We start from the raw sequence: 20930 nt of genomic DNA, 5'->3' as shown, positions 1-20930 counted from the left end.
GTTTCCTTAGACAAAAAGGGAGCTTTTCTGCTTTGTTTTTTTTTAATGATAACATTTGCTTATCATTTCTGTCACAGTGTTAACTGCTGCACCAGTGATTGTGTAAGCAGAAGCATGCGGCTGAGCAGCACTGCCAGCTTTCTGGCATGCAGTGGCATGTGCTATCTACAGCTGCCTCGTCTTTGAGAACTTTTGAGATCTTTGGGACAGGGACTTCTTTGAGGAGTGCTTTGCAATCAAAAGAGAGCCTTGAGCTGGGCTGAGATACACCTCAAGCTGCTGCATTGCTAACAAGCACAGTGAAATCAGAAGGACTTTCAGCTTGGGAGTGAAGAGGGCAGGAATTCACATTCCCTTGCAAGAGAGGGTTGTGTCCATTTGACATTCCCAAGTCCTTTATCTCCTCCTGACAGCTGGATCTTCAAGATACCTTACTGTCTCAAATGTCAACTGGTTTTGCTACACTTTCCACTTGCACTTCTGCAGCAGATACAGAGATCCCTACTTCTATCATCCATTCTCTAGTGTACCTTTGTTACAGCCTAAGCAGCTTGTGTGATTGTGGTTTTTTGTACTCCCAACATGTTTGACTTTCTCCTTTTCTCCTTAGCCTGGACTGCTTCCAAGATGTTCCATTCAGTCTGATTAGGAACACCATGTGCTGCAGCAGAGACAAAGACTTCCAGTGGTGGCTCACAAAACTTTTGTTTGTACTTTTAACAAAAAGACTCTATGGAGTCCAAACACAACTAAACTATCAGCAACAGACACTGTTTTCAGAACATTCAATCCAGAAGGCGTGTTAGATAATTTTCATGGGGAGAACAGGAAGCATATGATTTAAAATTATACCAAATCTGTGTTACTTCCATCCTCTTTCACACTTTCATATCTGAATGAGAAAGTAGACACCTTTTCCATTACACACTGTCACTGACTTTCCCACCCTTAAGTGTTGCCTTAGCACTACATCACCACAGACAAAAAATAACTGAAGGGTGGCTTTGTTTTCAGTGAACCTTGCAGGGCCTTTAACACCTTCAAATGTGAGCTAACATTTTTTACTTTTGCAAACTACTGTGTTGTATCATGAAAGAAGCCCTAGCCAAACCTCTGCACTGTCGCCTATCACTCAACTGCTGATGAATTCATTTGGCAAATATGACCCAAACCTCTTCTTTCCTTCAACTATGATTCTGGTAACCTGAATTATTAAACATAATTTTTATATTCATACGGAGTTTATGTAAGAGGAGAGTATGAAGGAAGATGCTGTCAGATAAAAACTTTCAGAGATTAATGTTCTGCCTTATATTTTTACAGTTCTTTTTTTGGTGAAGGCTTTCACACACCAAACAGAAAACATTTCTCTCCAGCCTGCTAATAGCTTTCTTTTCAGTTTAAGTCACAATCATTGGAGCAAAAGCAACTAGGACTTTGTTCAGTGACTAGGTGTGACCTGGTCCTGCTTGGGGAAAGCATTGAAACTAATTTTAAATATTTTGCTTTGATTACAGCCCCTCAAAAGTGACACTGTCATGACCAAATCCCTTCAATTCACCACTGTTAAAGTGCATCTCACTGTTTTTCCTGGCCCTTGTCTAGCAACAGCTCAACTGCTACAGCTGTTGCTGCAGACAAGGTCTATGTACATTCTGAACCAAGTGCCAAGTCCTGCTCCTTTCTAAGTGAGAAGCATTTTCCTGATAGTCTTTATTTAGAAAATGACATTTCTAATTTCCTCAGTTTAATTTCATATTCTCCAAACTTTTTACTACACTTCTCTCTATGCAGAACAATTTTCTTAGACAAATTGGACTTTGTTCCTGAGTGCTGGTCCATCCAATACAATACAACAAACAGTGACCAGCACCAAAGATGCAGTAAGTGGGCAAAACATTCCCACTGTACAAACCCAGACAAAAAGGAAATTCTTCCTTGCTCCTTGTAGCCAGAAGTTGTTTTATACTTTGATGAACAAGACTTCTTTTCCTATTCTGTCTCAAAAAACTCCAGATCTCATCATCATACTCTTTTTCTTGTGTTGTACCATGCTCAACCTTCTAAGGCCCGTGAGCAATCTACTGAAATCTTTGTGATTCTTTTTGTAAAAATCTTTGTGATTTCAGAGTCTCACAATATGTCCTTCCTCCCTAGGACCCAAAAACACCCAAACTTTGGAAATAGGTCACAACAGAGATCCCATTGCTCCTGGGTAGTGGGAACTGACATGAGCTGGCCTTGCCCAGATGTGTGGCTGTGTCTGGAAGTGCCCCAGCAAGGCTGGCTGTGTCAAGCCCTTGCTTTCTCCCACCACACACTGCTCTGCCACCACACGCTGGGTCACAGGGTTCATCAAAAAGTTAACTTAAATCTAGTTTGAAAGAACTCTCCTCAGGAATATTTGCTGAATGCACTGAGTTATTTGCATGGGATGTTCCAAAGCATTCATTAGACATGGGAGAACAAAGCCTCTCATTGCTCAATAGTATTGCTTTTTTGCCTGCTGCCAGTTTAGTCCTTCAACAGCTATCCTCATACCACATTCTTCCTCTTGCTTCAGTAGCTACTTAGGATGTAAAGCCTATTATTAGTGATATTTAAAGATTTTTGACCATAAATAGAAATTGCAACATACAACTTGATTCAGTGACTCTCCCCAGTTTACAGTTCAACATGCTGAGACCCCTAGAGCTGACCAAAGTACAAATCCAGTAGCTGCTCCCTTGAGAACCTGACATTTTTACAGCCCTGATTTCAACTAAGGGGTTGAGAGAGGACACAAAGAGAAAGACTGACAGGGACAGCAAAAAAAATAATGTGGCACTGTTCCAAACCAGGATGTGGACATCACACTCTCCTTGGAAACAGACATTCCAATTACTACCACAGCCCTACAGCCACAGTCCTTGCCTGAGGTGAAGAAAACAGACTTGAAGGAGAGCAAGTTCAATGGTCCCCTTGCCTCCAGCAAACCAGAGGCAAGGGGACCATTGCCTCAGAATGGTCCATCAGAAACCACACACACAAGGACAGCAGGTCTCACAGTGGGCAAGAGCTGTGTGATCCCAAACATCAGCAAACGGCATCACAAACTCCTCACAGGGTTTAAGCTAACAGGGCTGCTAAAGCTGAGGGGTGAGTAAGCACTGCCTGACTGCACTGAAATAAGGAGCTCAGCTGGATGCTTCCCAGAGGCCACATCTGCAAAAGAGGAATTATTGTGCTTGTATAATTGTAGTTCCTAAAAAGATTGGTCTTTCGGATAAAAGAAATTAAGAGGACTAATACATGGGATAACGTCAGGATTTAAAGTACCATGCTTATGCTTGGTGCAACCAATTTCAAAGGCATGTAATGACATGAATGTTTCATTATAGTTATGTGTATTAGTGACAGCTGGAATTAAGGTCACCTAAGTATTCTCATTCCTACTCCCTGCTTTCAATTATCCATAATTAGCTTCCTAAAACTTTCACACTGCTATTAAAATTTTGTCCACTTAGGGGGGCGATTTCCAGCTTTGGGAGAGAAAATCAGGTTTGGTGAGAAAGGCATCTGTGCCAATATCCAGAGAAGGGCTTTGTGGTTGGGGATTTTCTTCTTCCCAAAACAACACACTTTCCCCAGGAAAATTACTACGTGCATTCTGGGGGTTTTTTAAACAATACTTAAAGGTAAGGAGCTGAAATACAAGAGCAAATACCTCTTAGGAAAATAACAGTTTTGTGAAATCTGAGGAAAATCATTGGTTATGTATTCAGCTTACAAGTGCCCAAATACCACCAACCACACAACTTCAGTATTGAATTTAGTTTCCCCCTTTGGACAAGACCATGATCTAAGCAGCCACTCTCTTGACCAGCCAGATTTTGATCACTGGTTTGCATCTTGAATCACTTCATTGATATAATTACTTGCAAACAATGCAGTAATTCTGGATTGTGAGTCTATAATTAAGATAAGGTTCTACCCTTAATCACACACACTATCGATAGCTGTGCTTTGCTTCATTTTGAATTCCTTTGTCCCCATCCATTCTCTTTGTGCACATTTTAGAGCTTCTCATCATGCACACTGGATCAATACTAAAGTTACTTGTTTATTGGGGGTGAAGTGTGTGATGATTTTTCTGGATTTGTACATGCATATTACAACTTCTGCTTTCATGAACCAAGAAGTGAAAAAGAAAAATCAGCTTGCATGCCTTTTACTTGAGAAAATTGTATTACATTAGTAAGTCAAAGAATGAAAGAAGTTGAAGGATCAGTGAATTTACATGGGAAAAAGAATTCGATATTAGGCATATTTTTGATAACTAACTATTTCATCTTTAAAAATTCATGAAATTTAGGTAGAGCTCACTGAAAGTTTGAGGTCTTAGAGATGATGAAAAGTACTAAGCCATAGGCCCATGTGTTACACTGCATCAGCTCCCACCAGCATTTAAAAGTGCTTTATATTTTCTTCAGAATTTCGTTTCCTGTGTTACTTTTTCCTGTGCTAGTTTTTCCTGTTTCCATGTGACCCATGGAAACAGGAAAAACTGAAAACAAAACTAAAAAGCAAGAAAGTATGGCAGTTTTTAAATCTCTGCATTATATACCTACACCCGTTGTCTTTTTCTTCTTTTAATTTCAATAGGATCTTCTAAAAACAGCATCCCAAGTGAAATGCAGGTGTTTGCTGTGAGTTATTTCCTCTCTCTCAGCACAGCATTTCACCTATCTCTTTAGGGCCACACCTATATATATACATACTGACAGTCAAGTGTGCTGTCAACCTCTAATTCCAGAGCTAAAGAAACATGTTGCCAGGCTGTCATCTTGGCCACCGATCCACTGCTGTTTCCGTCTTAGCTGAATTACCATGGAAAATCCTTTCTGCTTTGTTTCTAGCCCCAGCCACCCATAGAGGGCACCCCGATTGTACCACGCCAGTCCAAGGACAAGGCTTCCTATTTGTGAGAATCATTCCCTTAAAACTAAGGTTATGAAGCGGAAGTTATCAAATCCCCTAAATTTATTTTGGTACTTTTCTTCTCAAAATGTTCCTTAAATAACTTTCTTTACATAGATAAAAGATTTTTTTCTGATTTTATATTATTGTTTTTCAGAAGAAAAAAAAATACAATTTTTTTAAGTCTCTGAAAAGCTAAATTTAAAAAGCTTACTTATTCTGGCTTTTCTTCTATAGATGCCTTTGTAAATAAAATTGCCTTTAGTGATGAACAAGAAAATCTTTAATTAAAGTTCTGTTCTTTTTATCTCATAAAGGTACTATGTAATTACTTGAGGGAGCACATATAAAGCCTAGGAATGCTTGAGTTTAAATAGAGACTTAGGTCTTAGATTTTGGGATCTTTATCCATAAACACTACCAAATCTCTTTTGAAATTTATTACATACAGAACATTCTTACTCACTTTGGTCTGGATGCTGAAAACCTCTGAAAAGTCCTTGGAAAGATCTGACTGCTGCAGATACCATAATTTCTGATTTGGCTAATTTATATTAAATTTTCTTTTGTTTTAGGGGCTAAGAGTGGAAAATAAGTGGGGTTTTGCACACACAGCAAATGAAGCTACATGGTATTTGTAGATACCTGCACTTTTCCATTTGCTGTACAAATGGAAACTCATATTGGACTCCCTTGAACGTTAGCATACTCCCTTTTCTCAGGGCATGTTTACTTATCATCTCTAAAATGATCCTCACAATCTGGTCTCCCAGAACAAATATTCTTTAGGAGTGTTTCAAAAACCTGCTGCCTTGGGGATCTGCTCCTACTGAATTAACCTCCCAACCCAAGGACCATGAGGCACTGATGGGGCAAGCCCCAGACTTCTGAGCTTTATCTAAACACCCACGAGGAAGGTGTGACAAACACACCTCATGCACAGTTTCACCTGGTTTTGCAGCTATGAGCTCTGAAGGGATTTGTATTTCACCACCCTCTCTCTCTCAATACACACACTTCTGCTCCCCAGGAAGATTTGAGTCATCTGTGACCCTAAAAGGCCAAATGCTGTAAAGCAGCAGCTTCATCTGCTCACTCACCAGTGTTCTTGGTGTTTTCAGACAGACTTCCTTGGAGTCCAGCTAAGATGGAAACCCTAATCAGAACTTTGACTGACCCTTTGGCCCTGCAGATGTGACAGTAATCTGTTCACAACTTATAGGATTCAAGATACTTCCCAATATTGGGATGATGCAAGCTTATCCCTGGGTATAAAGCAGAGAGCCTCTGAGTCACAAGCATCCTGTTGAAGGCTAACCCTTCCACCAAACAGGGTTATCAGGTATCAAAGCTGGGGGGGAGGGAAGGAGATGCATGGCACCTGCTTGCTTCTTTGTTTCTTCTCCACCCAATTCACAGTGAGAGATTTGTCTTAATAACCTCTAAAATCATCATCTCCCAAGGGAGAAAACTGCCTCCTTCCTCACCCGTTCCAGCAGAGGGACTCAGCAGTGAGCCCTTCAACCTGCTGAGACCAGGCACCATTATCAGAACCATTGTGCAGCATTTTCCAGTGGAATCTCAAGTGCCTCTGCAATACCCAGTAGAGGCATTAAATTAAACCCACACTAATTCAGCTCTATCAGATAGGACAAACTTCAAGACCTGCATTAATTAAAAACTTTCCCCCAACACCTGTACTTAAGGACATAGAAGATTCTCTTGTCATTGAAGTAGCTGAAGCAAGACATCTGTTTCTAAAGATGTCCTGGCACACAGTGCTGAGTTCTGAGGTGAAAATTACTTCATGAAATTCCATTAATTCAATAGAAATATTTGGATAGGCAGTGGTTTCCCAGTGAAAGCATCCAGGTACTGTTTTAATATAATCCCCAACCCCTCTGCCCAGATCCAGCCAGTTAGTTCTGTGCTGGTTTCAGAGGACAAAAGGGTAGTCCAGGAGCCTCCTGGATTATGAGACAAAAGGGAAAACCCATGTTAGTCCATTCCATGGCTCAAGGCACTCCAGGAGGGAAAACAAACACCTCAACTCTCCCCCAGTTACCCAACCAACTAAGGAGGGAGCCCTGCTACACTCACACCTGAGGAACATCCCTCCACCCAGCTCACAGCCAGGCTTACCAGCACATGGGAGCAGGAGTGAGTAGGGAAGGACAGCTGGGAAGGGTACAGTGTCCAGCACAAGGTTCCACAGGGACACAGGGACTCAGACAGGGAGAAGCAGCCACACAGCAGAGCTGGAACAGCGCTGGCCAGAGAAGGAGACAGGGAGATAACAAGGTGCCTGAGAAGGAAGAAGGGTTGCCTAGGCTCTCCTTGAGGAGGGGAAAGCTCACCTACTTCTAGGAGGAAGTATCAGAAATTTATGGTAGTGGCAAAAAAGAGCCAACAGGTACATTTACAAACCCCTGATAAAGGCTGATATCTGTTTCTGTTGAGCAACCAGCCATGTACTGAAGGGATCACCTGCTGTAGCTGCTTGATATTGATATTGATATACACCTCTCTCTCACAGCTAGAAACGTGCCAGCCTTCAGCTGAGACAACTTCCACTGAGACTGACATACTCATTTCAAGCTCTCCTGACTGCACATCCTCTTTCCTTGGGGTCAAGGGTCTTCTACACAAGACAAAACATCCCTCCACCCTTTTTCCTGCACACAGGGCATTTACTGCAGCTGCACAGAGTAGGCAACTGGGATCATCCCAGTCACCCAGGTCTATCTGATTGTCACAGCTCCCTCTGCCCTTTGGCATGCCAGAGAGGCTGAAGAAGCAAAGCTTAAAGCAGGGCATTGGAAATCTCCTCCAGGATACTGTTAGTAAGAGAGTAGTTAGTGTCTCCAAGGCATTCTTGGGAAATCCAAAAGAATTAATACATTTTGTGGGAGAAGAAAAGGAAATCAAAGTCTGGTGAAGGAGTTGGAGAAAAATAGTGCATAAAAGTTGTGCAGAGGAGCCACATAATAAGTGAACCCACTACAAAATAGAAACTCCTTGGAGAAGGAGCCATAAGGCTGAGACTGTGCCCTTTTTATCCAGTGTAAGAGGAGACAGTCTGGCACAGAACATTTTAGCTTGGCAAGGGAAGAGGGGCTGGTCCAACTCGAAAAGTGAGGAGGCTCTGGTGAGCTGGAATCTCTCTTTCCCTAGTGGCATTCAGTCAAGTCTAATTTTCAAGAGAACACAAAGGAAATGCTCACAGACACTTACAGGAAGCCAGTCAAGGAGTAAAGACCTTTCATCATCTGTTCCTCAGTCCCCTCAGCTCCACCCCAGAAGACATTTTCCAGACTTTCCAGTCAGCCCTGAGATGTTGACTGGTGCACCAGCTTCATCAGCTCTCTGGCATGATCTGGCTGCATTCCCTCCCACCTTCAATGAGATAAGAGTCAGGAATGTTGTTCACACAATGGGTGTTACTATTCAAATCTGGAAACCAAAGCAAACATCAGGCATTTGCGGCAGGTCCCAAGGAAGTCACGACATGGCTTCCATATGGAAGCAAAAACATTTTTCCTGATGAAACACCAGCTCTGAAATGAGCTCATTTCTGGAGCTTTCTGGAGACAAATGAAGGAGGGCTTCATCAGGAAGGAGTCAGAGAAGGGAACACTTGGCAGGGAGTTGCACTAACTCAGGTAATTTGAATGCTTCTGATTATCAGAGATGATTCACTTCGGTTCACTTTGCACCAAGTATTGAGAAAGACATTGCATTTATCTGCATTGACTCACTGTTTCACAACGTGAGCTTAGGGTATCGTTACTACTATGACAATGTAAAGGCTTGGATATCCAAAACCAGCCAAGGAAAGACTGCAAAGGGTTTTGGTAAATCCAGGCAAATTAGAAAATGTGATAAAGAGCTCAAGTCTTTCCTCCTCTATCACAGAGTTGCTGTGAAGATGCTGAGAATAAAAATGCAAATGTTTTGAGACAGCTGCCTGTCAAGTTATTAAGAGGATACATGTGTCTGGAAAGATTGCTTTGATTTTTATCACCACAAGATGAGTTTTGCTGTTATAATATCAGACTTACAAGGAACACATTGTTTCATTACTGTATGGAGTTGCTTTCAATAAGGTTACAGACAATTCTCCATCTCATACATCCTTGTTAAATGGAACACCTGCAACTAAAACCACAAAAAGTCAAACTTACAGCAGGGACCATTTATAGAAGCAAAGAATTAATAAAATTTGAGAGAGGAACATAGAATTTAATGGCCAAATTAAGGACAGCTCTTAAGAAAAATTACAGGAATGAAGGAAAGACAGCACAGTTCTGTGTATGTTTGTTATGGTGTTACTTATCAGGTGCAATTAACATGCCCTGATATAATGGTTCTCACTGCTCAACCTGCACTGGTATTTACTGTCACTACTGTCAGAACTGCTCAACACCCAGAGAGGAGATGGGGTTTCTAAAGCATTGGCTTCCATTCAAGCATCTAAATTGATAGCCATGTTCAGAGGAAATCTGATTGCATTGGACACTGTCTGAAATAACTCCTTAGCTAAAATGGGTGTTTCTTTGCCAAAGGAGGAACATGTTTTTTAAAGAAAATGAAGAAGGAATGGATTGGGAGAAAGGGATACAACTGTAGACAGTGAAGCGTTATTCCTCAGACTCCTTCTCAGTCCTTGCCTTTGTTCTCCCCCCTCAGCAATACACAGTGTCTTCTTGGTCAGGGAGAACATTCCCTCTCCAAGGTCCTATATCACAAGGTGAAAATTATTGCAATTATTAGGCAATAGCTGTAAAGTGGTACCACCTAAGCCAACACAGCCTGTGTAAGACTCTGTGCATACAGATATGCACCAGAAGTACATCCTGGGAAATCTGGAATGGGTCCCAGTAGACAAAGAGGGCAGAAAGAGAACAGACACATACAGAGAAGAGCACAACTTGACTAAGATCACTGAAGCCCTCAGCAGTGGAGCTGTGAAGAGATGCTAGCACTGCCAAGTCCCTACACAACGCCCTACTTCTCCAGAGCAATGTCCAGCACAGCTCACATTTTGTTGTGGACAAGTGACATTGCCCTAAATTAAATGATAGTGGTGGGCAAAGCATTGTCCTTTTAACTGGGTATCTGTGCATGGTTGCCAAACAGGAGGTAAGAGATATGCATCGGATTCTGATGAATGAAACACAAAAAGATACAAGCACAATCACGTGCTTATTGTTGTATAGAGATGAACTCTGTAATTAGCATCTCTGGGGTAGTGTCCCAAAGAGAAAACAAGAAAGGAAATTGCAATGTGTCTATTTATTTCCATAGCTACTGTATGACTGAGAGCCACTCAGCAACCTCTGCTATTTGTAGGAGGGTTTCCCAACAAAACATACCAAAGGTGCAGGAAAAGGGCTCGTGTGTTGTTTTCTCAACACATAGTAGCAGCCCAACAGGTAGAGTTCCCCACCCTGTAAAGGAGAGGGTGTAAAAGAATGCTTTCCTTAGAGACAATGGGACATAAATCACAAAGCCAGACTCATGGAAAGAGAACACACACAAACAATGAGATAAGCTCAGCTGATTAGAGCCTCTTGCTAAAACCACCAAGGTTGTGGGTTCAATCACTGTATGGGCATTTCACTTAAGAGTTGGAGTTCACGGTCCTTGTGAGACCCTTGCAGCTGGGAGTATTCTGTGATCCTATGACCAGTGATATAGGAGGGAGCTGAGATTATTTTAAATATCTGCTTCACCACTGCAGAGACAGAGAGAAGTGACAGGCTAGAAGATGCCAAGTGGCAAGTGCCTGGTGTGCCAGGTATAATCATGTCTCTCCTGCTATCCATTTCCTAGGTCTGCCCACCAGGGAACTGAGGGTACACCAGACTTTGTGGTCTCCAAGTGCACTGTTCACATTAATGACTCTTGTATTATCACACAGTCCTTAATGGAAAGGCACAATGATCCAAACTTACCAGTCTCTCAACCCTCTCGCTCAGGTCTCTAAACCTTCCTGAGGATTGTCTGGAAAATTCATTCTTGTACCGGATGTTGGTGATTTTTACATTGGCACTGTAATAGAACAGCTTCTGATCTGTAAGGGAAGGAAGAGGAACAGGCAATACTCAAAGTACCAAGAGGAATGAACTTTAGAGAAACAGCTGGCACTGACTGATATCCTGACATCTAGGGAGTGGGTGAGCCTTCAGTGTATCCAACCCATTCAAATCCAGCTTCCAAAAGCTAGGAGCAATTACTTGATTCAGTTAGGTAATCTAATCCAAGTTTTCCCAGCAGTGACATTTCTGGCCAACCAACAGCACTTGGGGCTCACACAAGCTGCACCTTGCTGCTTAGTTACCTTCCTTCCTGGCCTATCCACTCAACACCAAGCCCTGGCAGGAAACTGCTAGTGATCAGAGAAAGGGAACAGAGAAACACCCCAGACAGACATGCAGAAAGCTCTGTTTGGCACTCACGTAAGGGAGACCAGACACTGGTGTGTTGACTTTATCCCAGAAGTAGATCATGAGAAAAATGTGAAACGAGTGACAGTAAATGAAAACCAACAGAAACTACAGCCCTAAATGACCCTGCAGAGCAGGACATGTTCCTAGGAGATCTGCAAAGATGCTAAATGAGGAAGGAAAGAGAGCTCTAGAGAAGCCAGTGTTTTTTCCCCCAAATAAGCTTTAGACAGATTGGTGAAAACTCGCAGTGTCATCTGGTACAACAGGGACAGAGGAAATTCACTAAGCATAGGAATAGATACATTAAACTTACCATATGCCAGAAAATAAACTAGGAGACCAATGGTGATAGCTGCTGCCACTGCTGCTCCAATAACGATTACAGCGATTTTCCAGGGCTCAAGATGCCTTATTTTGATAGGCGACTGACGAATTCTGGGGAAAAATAAGAACAAAGGTAGATTATTAAGAGATCCTTTTCTATTTAAGGCCCCCATCTTCCCCCCAAAAAATTAAGCTAAAGTTCAATCAACATTAGTTGATTCTTCCCAGCAATACTAATTGACTTCTCACCCAACACCCTTGAAAATGAAACCATGACACAAGACTATTTTGAAATAGGTGTTGGGATGTGCTAGAAGTCAAAGAATACAGACAGATTTGACAGTTTTAGGTATTATTAGGGCCAAATAAAATAAGAGTCTTAACTAAGATTCTCATGTGACTCCCAACTAGAAATCTGCAAGACCAAAACTTATTTTTCAGGTAGGTGAACTTTCACACAGCAATGTATACAGCTTTCAATTGGTTAAGCCAATCAGTTATCAGACACACTGGCATCATTGCTCCCAAAACTGCTTTGTGCAGTAAAATTGGGAAAAAGCACCCCATACTTTGTATAGTACATATCTGTACATTATTCTAGCTGCTCAGTCCACTTCAGCCTGCAAAACAGAGCTGAACAAAAAAGAGAGAGATTTCAGAGGGCCAGCCTGTGTTTCCTGCCTTATTCAGACTGAATCTAAACACAAAGGCAACTACTGCTTTAAGCAATATTTGCTGAAGTGATAGAATGACAGGGACAGGCAAAGACATGTGAGTAGGAACCTTAATCAAAATTAACTCATGGAAAGCCAATGGACACAGTATTATTTTAAAAACTCCCTGAAAAAAAGTTGGTTAGAGCAAATTCTGTCTGTCTATAAACTCAAAGACTTCTTTAAGAAACTTAAAGCTATTTTTTATTATCAGCCATTACAAAACACAGAACAAGAAGCCACTATTTTTTGTAAAGAGTCCTTAATTCTGTTTCAAACACCTCACCCATGCAGACATGCACACCTGCAGGTTAAGTACAGCCCACCTCAGGAAATCAGGCTGCAGGGATCCTCTCCCCAGGGTGTGAGGTGCCTCAGTGAGTTCCCACATACAAAGTACACACAGCTCACTCCTGGAGCACACACCTCATGAGCCAGAAGTTTAAATACATTCAAATAAGTTGAAACAATTGCAAGTGACCCCTGCAGCTGGTGCAGGAAAAGGACAGCAAGACACTGTGCATGGCTCATAAATAGCAAAGCAGATCCTGATATTTCATTCTAATTCCAGTGCAATGCCTTACAATTACTATCTTATTACTTTGGCTTGGAAAACAACTGACTCAGGCCAAATATCATGATATGTGATTGAATGAAAATGGAGTAATAATTTGTCACTTGGATCTGTTCTGACTTGTTCTGCACGTCCTATTTAGTGTTTCCTTCCCTCCTGCTATCCTGTAGAACAGCCATTAACCTCTCATCAAGTTTGCGTCAAAACTCATTTGTGACTCCATAGCAAAAAAAACACCTCCAAAATGCCAGACAAACAAAACACAACCACCAACCAACCAACCAACCAGACCTCCAAAAAACAAAGACTGAAATTAAAGTCGTATTAACAGTTCAGAGATAAGCACCTCCAAAATTATTTCTGAAACTACTGTATGGAAATTGCCTTAAAATTTCACCTGGAGAAATGAAAAATATGGAAGTATAAATAGTCAGGACTCTACCTCACTAACAAGAAAATTTCTAAGTTGTAGCTTTTAGGTGAAATCATAAATCACTCAGTTGAATCACTCAGTGGTGAGTTCAACATGCATTTGTTGTTTTATGGTTTGTTGGGGTTTTTTCCTCTCACTCCAGGTAATAGTCTTTTGCATGGCATAAATGCTTTGCAAATGTGTCTATTATGTTTGAAATGAAACTGAGTTACAAGAAAAGCCAACAAAAAAAAAAACACAGAAGTGCATTTAATTTAACCTACTCTTATCATCTTGTAGATACTCTCATTTAAAAAGCAGTTGTCTTGATTAGGCTGCACAGAAGGAAAACACTTGGAAGGTCTTTCAGCTGTAATGACCCTGGCATAACCTCAGACCAAAATGCTGGGTTGGAGAAGCCCATTTGAAAGGCTGAATGCCACCTCTGCACCACAGCAGGGTGAGCCTGAAGAAATTACTGCCTATCACATCAGTGAAACAGCAGTTTCAGACCAGAAGTAACCGGGCTGGGACACAGTTAAATAGAGTACTATAAATCTGAAACCTTTTCAACATTCTCTCGTATAGACAGTAAAACTTTTTGTAACTCTTATTCTTTATTTCTTGTATTTCAAGTTCCATATTGTCATTAACAAAAGCCCCAGTCCACAACAGTTACTCACACATGTAATTCTACTCACACATATGACTTTCATCTAATTCATGAAACCTGTTTAAGAACATCATTTCAAAGAGGGGCAGAGAGGTTTCAGCACCAGCTTCTAAACTGAATTTCCTCAAACAAGATGCTGTTTGACAAATTAATCTTAGAAAGTCACTTAACAGGGGGAGGAGGTGCTTTTTGGGATTTGGATATCTTTTTTCTTGATTTTTATCTTAAACTTTCCCCCTTCCTTTTATATATAAACAAGAAACAGCTGTTAAATTTTATCCTCCATTCCTAATTTCTTTTAAAAACGAAAATTGGTTTTAAAAACAAAAGGTATTTTGGAGCAAAACATCCTTGGTTAGGCTGTACCATCTGCACAAACATCTTGACTAGACATGCTGCAGACTAAGAGGATTTCTAATCCAGGTTTTCAAAGATATCTGTGACACAAACCCACAAAGATTATTGAACTGATAATTTTTTATTCCCATTAACTTTGAATGTTATTACTGCTTTGCTGTACCTTCTAAGGTTCATTCTTCAAAAATTAATTATTTTATCTGACATGTCCCACTGTGTAAACTTGAACAGCATTTACAGGTATTCAGTACACACGAGAAATATTTGTTATTTGCCAGAACAGTTATTGTGCCAGAACTGAAACAAATGAGATCCACGTGATGACCTGTCAGGGCTTGATCACTCTGGAGAGAGCTGATAAAAGTTCAACACTGGGAATTTATTTTTCTCAGACCAAGAGGCAAGCAGTCTTTGCTCACTCCATGGGAGCTATGTGCTCAAAGCAAGGGAACAGGAACTGAAATGCACACTAAGACTAAAAACACTCCAGCTGGGAAAGTCACTGAAGTCCTCCAGAATAGAAGTGGAAATTTCATGCCTGAACCAAATACCTGAAGATGAAAGCTCCCCACTGACCTCAGAGGGCTTTCTGACAAGGTCCCTTCTGCCTGCAGCAAGTGGCCTGTCCCTCTTCCCCAGGAACTCTGCTCTTTCCCAGGAAACCATGTCTGTGCAGTAATCTTAAATGCACTGCAAACAAGGACTGGATTTCATCTCTTGACAGAAGACTGCTATATCTCGGATTAAGATTTTTCCAATGAGGAAGAGGATTGAAATACTTGCTGGCAAAGAGAAACAACAAAAATTACCATAGAATTGTCTACACTGACATAATGATTTTACTTCTTTGTCCTCTCTTGGTTTCCTAGTAATTCCCAATAATTCAGCTTTTTCAACTGAAATTCAGCTGACATTTTCCCAGAAATACCCACTGAAACCTCCCCTGAACAGTGGTATGTGATTTGGAGCCCTGCATTCCATACTTGGGTTCCTTCACATCATACACAAAGAAGCCTTTCAGGAACCTTTTCCTCAACAAGGAGCTCACACCAATGAATGCAGAGCCAGAGGGATCCCTCCTGTTTGCATTGTAGAAGGCATAAGAAAGACATAGTTAATTATGTCTGACTTTTAGTAACAGAAGAGTATCAAAAGAAAAATGTCAGTCTCAAAGGAAAATTTAAAATATTGCCTAATATCCTAACTTGGGTTTTTAAGGATGTTTAGTTAACAAATGATACACATTGCATTAAATAAATCATAAATGCACTTGCCTCACTGCAGCCCGAAACTCTTAGTTTATAGAAGAAATTAGTATATTTTGCCTACTGAAATTCAGCTTCACTTCTTGCAAAGAAGCAGAATTAAAACTGCCATCTAGGAGTCAAACTGCCTGCTTCAGAGGAAAAGCCTCCAAGATTTTCCTCACCAGGGCTGGAAGCACTCTAGGACACCAGTGGAGGTTCTCCATTACCTGCAGTGAGCTTTGTGCCAGAGGCAGTGTCCAGCCAAGTCAGCATGCACCAGGAAAGAGAGCACAGGCTCTGCTTTGGCACCCACCCACTGGCAGTGGCTGCTCAGGAAAGGTGCTGACAGGACAGGCTGATGAATAGCCAAACCCAAAACAGTCACCTGCAGATGATCTCCTGTGGGCTATTACATGTCCTCTGCTTTTAGTCCTTCCTATAAGAGAGGCATGCTTAGATTGACAAAACTTCACCACAGTTTTAGGACACATATAGTACCTATTTCTTAAGGTGCTTTGAGAAAAAAAAAAAAAAGATAAAAATCACTATAGCAGTAGTTTTAATATTACATTACAATGCAATGTAATAAAACAAATACACAAATAGTGGCGCAGTGATGTGCTTCAATTTGTTTACTGAAATAATCTCTTTACTGGTACATAACATCACTCCCAAGGAGCTCTGCAACTCTGATACAGCTCTTCTGCTGGTGTGCACCTGTGACAGCTTATGTGAACTCAGAATCTGACCCAAAGCCTGCACCTTCCTCTGTAGTTTAAATGCTCATATTTCTGGATAATAATACCTATTTCTGTGCTTTATACTTTATGTCCTGGTTTTGACTGGGATACAGCTAATTTTCTTCTTAGTAGCGGGTACAGAGCCATGTTTTAGGCTTAGTGTGAGAATACTGTGGGTAACACAGTGATGATTTGGTTGTGGCTCAGCACTACGCACTGTCATTCGAGGACTTTCCAGTTTCCCACACTCTGGCAGTGAGCAGATGGGAAAGGAGCTGAGATGGAGCACATCCAGGACAGCTGACCTTAACTGGCCACAGGGATATTCCATACCACTGAGCATCATGCCCAGTATATAAATGGGGGGAAGGTTGGCTAGAAGGGGCCATTCCCTGCTCTAGCATGGGCTGGGCATTGGTCAGTGGGTGAGTAGTTGCATTGTACATCAGTTGTCTTTTTTGAGATTTTTTTTGTTCCCTCTCTATTATTAATAATAATAATTTAAATTAACAGACTGCTCTTAACTTATTGGTTTTTACATTTTTTCCCCTAAATATCCTCCCCATCCCACTGGAATGAGGGTGGTGTGTGTAGGGTGTGAGTGGCTGCATGGCACTTAGCTGCTGTTTGAGGTTAAACCACAGTATATAATAAACAGTTGCTAGGCTGGGTAGATAAACAATGAAATGCTGTAATCTAGCAATGTATTTTCACTGAACAGAGATGGACAAATTTCTTCATGGGAAAAATGCTGCTGAAATTAGAGAAATCTCCCTAGACAGGTGGTTCAGCTGATACTGAAACCCCAGGAAACTCTCCAGTGGCAGAGAAATTGGATAATTTCCGTGTTCAATTCTGTATAAAATCTGTCTCCCTGTTATCACCAAATCTGTCCACAGACTACATGAAGCTTTCAGATTGTCTAGTATCAGAAGCATGTAAAATTAAGCCATCCCAAGCTTTGTGTTAGCTTTGTTTCATTCAAAAGGAGGATCTGCATTTAGTAAAAAAACACAAACATGGAAGGAGTATGTGGTAGAAGCAGAATACCTTGATTTGCAAAGCTTATGCTGACCCAAAATGCCCAATTATAAAACTTCATGGAGAAAAAACAATAAAGGGAAATACTTCTGAAACACCCTCTAAAAGGAACAGCAGAGGCCAGAAAAGCTGCTGGGATTACCCTGGGTCTTGCTCAGGGAATGAAGATGACAAGATTTTAAGGCTCAGGATGAGGTCTTGTCTCAGTCTGGTTTTCCTGTCTAAATTGGCCAGAAACTGAGGGAAATCAGCAAGGAAACATCAATGGTTCCAATATGAGTCAAATCAGCTGTGTGGTGAGTTCCAGAAGCAAAAATATTTCACTAGAGTTTCCTGAATTCAGGATCTGCTCTGGGAAAATCTGGGCAGGATAGGTTTCTCTTTGGCACCATGCAGGAACCCCATCTGCCTCCAGCGATAATCAAGGTAAACTCCCACTAATGCCAGTGGCACATGAGTGTCCTTGCACCAGGGCTGGCATTCATTTCCTGCTACACCTCAGCAGCCTGTAATTTGCATTCATTTTGCCCACCTACTGCATGACAAATTGGTGCAAGTGGCACTGCATTTCCACCTGCATATTCACTTTTGGACTGCCATATACAGCACCAGTGAGGTCTACACCTCACCCTGCCAGGGCACGAGAGCTTCACAAGGAAGCTGCAGAGAGGACACTGCACCTGCTTCCCAGAGTGCAGGACACAGCACAGCAGCAGGACAAGACCAGCAAGGCTGTCTACTTCACCCAGGTTTCCACAGCAGCTTTGCTTCCTGAAGGATTTTACAGAGCACATGTTCCAACTTAGCTTGAAATGCTTTGAAAAGAGGCATCTAGGAACCGGATAAAGCTAATAGTGAAACCCCACTCTTAGAAGGGACTAAGGCAGAGGGGGATGAGCTCAAACAGCAAAGCTTACAGCTCCACACTCAGAGCCACATCCCTGCCCAGCAAAGAACTCTGGTTACACAGGAGCTTTGATTAAGACTAGGCAGTTTCCCTCCTTTCCCAAATGTAAATATCCAACACAGATTTTCCCCAATGTACTTTAGATTTTATAATAATTTAAAGAACCATTGAAACAATTAAATCCTTTCCTAAATAGGAAGCAACCAAACTGTACTCAGAGGTTATTTAACTACCTTCTAGCACACTGTCATTAAAATTATTTACACCATTGCTGATATCACAAGGGCATGGCAAGGAGAATTACATCTAACTAAAAAAAAAAGGCTTTTCAATTCTGTTAGGTAGAGAACTCTCTCTTAGTTTTCCCTGCTTATGTAATAAACACAAACTGATAATCACAACTGATGGGGGGATTTCTTCTTTTCCTGACAGACAGATTAGCATATATTTAAGTTATGGATATTAAATGGAGCAGAAAATCTTTGGGTATTGAGCAGGGTACTACTAAGCAGCACAGAGCCCAAAGATGAACTTCATCCTCTCCTGGCAAATTTTAGACTATTGACTAAAATTATATTGTTTCCACAAAATGAGAACAACACTTCAGTGGGCACAAAGAATAAGTTTTGTTCATCCAGAAACAATGTTTCTATTTCAGCATGCCCTGAAATTATTTTAAAAACCCAACTTTTAAAAATACCGAGGATGGAAAAAATAAGTAGTATCTTGCAATCATCCACAGCCATTTGCCCAAAGCAACACAGAGAGATTAATGTTGTAGTCTTTAACAATCACACATGAAAATTCAACCATCCTGCCAGATCATTAGGATGCTAAAAAACAATTCAATTTATTTTGAATTTTGTCCCTGAGGTCATACTTTTCAGCTTCATCAACTGCTAGGACAACAAAAAAAAACCCACACTCCTGGGAGACTGAGCATTCCCCTATTGCCATAGGAATCCAGAATCCAGTGAGTTAAATAGAAATTACAAATTCCAAGATATTTACTGTACATCTAGAACCCAATCTCTGTTCTGACCCAAGAGACAATAGCAGAGTGTTGCACCTGGAAGACTTATTTTTGTAAAAATACTCTGAACTTTCCAGTGCTTTCTGAAGTATTGTTATGGTAAAACAAAACTAAGGATATCCAGAATTTCTGACTGCCTGAAATATCTTCTGATGCAAACCATCTAATCATTCCTCCCTGAAAATCATGGTTTCTTCGTTAAAATAAAAGGGTTAAAACCAGAATGATGAACACCTATAGTGTTCCCCTTATGTAGTTGTGCTGCCATTACTTAACCAGGATTTTTTGCAGGATTTGGGGGAAATAATATTGCAAGTACACCTGACCAAACCCCATGTTTTTCAAAAATCATGTTACTAGCACTTGATTTTGACAAAAGAGCTTCTTGGTTTCTCCCCTACTCTGCTGTAGGCAGATTAAGATGATCAGAAGGAAGAAAAGGTAAGTGTCAACCTGACATCATCTTTCTAAACAGACAGCAAATCATTGTACTCCTGACCATGCTAGAGAAGGATTTCCTTCTGCATTTCTCACTCCAGCCACGTTACTCTTTTCATCCAGACCACAACCTCCAAAACCACTCTTTCATCCTGCAATTTCCTCTTCAGCTTTCCCTCTGTTTATCATCTCTTTTCAGAATGCACATTTCAAACAGATCCAGGATGTACCCCAGGTCTAAAATTATGAAAGAGGCATAGGTAGAGCACTGAGAAGAAAAGGTCAGAAAAAACAGATTTCTCCCCTAGATCTATGTCCTTGAAGCCCATAGACAGTACCCTTTACCACCATTACACCTCCAAATTAAACTTGCCAGGTTCAAGCATGCCACCTACTTCTGAAGATCCCATGGTAGGTCCCGGTAGGCCTGGTAGCCTTTCTGGCCTCCAATGAAGGCTTGGCTAAAGTCTGGGCTGCGCAGAGAATGGTGCTGGAAAACGCAGGAGTCGCATTGACTGGTGTGACGGGAAGGGAAAGCTGTTGAATGAAGATCCTTCATTGAGGCACGGTTGGCGCAACACCCAGCACCCTGTGGGTTATTGCAAAATGAGGGAACGAACTTCAGAATAAAAACAAACAGAGGTAAGCATGGAGTTGATAAGGAGACTGCAACCTTCCGATCAGCTCCGCATCAAAGAGCTCCCCAGGCAGAGATGGAGTGAGCAGATAAACCGGCCCAAGCAAGAAGACTTGTTCTTCGCTACAGCGAAACAGGAAGTGCCTGAGATTTCCCTTTTCCAGCACTCCCTTTCTGTCCAGCTTGTATCCCTACTGCAGGCCTTGCCCTGAGTGGCTGCACCTTCTACCACATGCTCACTGTAAAACCCACAGCGGAGAGGCACCGTGCTGTCCGCAACACTAGGTCACTTGTCTTCTGAGAGAGCCACACAAAAACAAATATGGACATAAATAGCTTGGTCAGCCAAGCTCACTCGGTGCTCACTCATCCACAGCTGTCCTGGACTCCCTTGGCATCAGGGACAAGACAACTATAAGTATC

General features: G+C 41.4%; 1 protein-coding gene across 1 annotated transcript in view; it reads right to left on the bottom strand.

The window, feature by feature from the left end:
* Positions 1 to 20429, bottom strand: part of LOC131557049 (transmembrane protease serine 11E-like) — a 39573-nt gene extending 19144 nt beyond the window's left edge. Inside the window, exons 1-3 of the mRNA XM_058804056.1 lie at positions 20266 to 20429; positions 11725 to 11846; positions 10917 to 11035 (exon numbers count right to left, since the gene is read on the bottom strand). Coding sequence (XP_058660039.1) covers positions 10917 to 11035; positions 11725 to 11846; positions 20266 to 20429 — 405 coding nt within the window. The remainder of the gene's footprint in view (positions 1 to 10916; positions 11036 to 11724; positions 11847 to 20265) is intronic.
* Between the last annotated feature and the right edge of the window lie 501 nt (positions 20430 to 20930).

The sequence above is a fragment of the Ammospiza caudacuta genome, chromosome 4, assembly GCF_027887145.1.
Source record: "Ammospiza caudacuta isolate bAmmCau1 chromosome 4, bAmmCau1.pri, whole genome shotgun sequence".
NCBI classification, from domain to species: Eukaryota; Metazoa; Chordata; class Aves; order Passeriformes; family Passerellidae; genus Ammospiza; species Ammospiza caudacuta.
The sequence above is the reverse complement of the archived record's forward strand: the minus strand, read 5'-3'. Positions and strand labels throughout refer to the sequence as shown.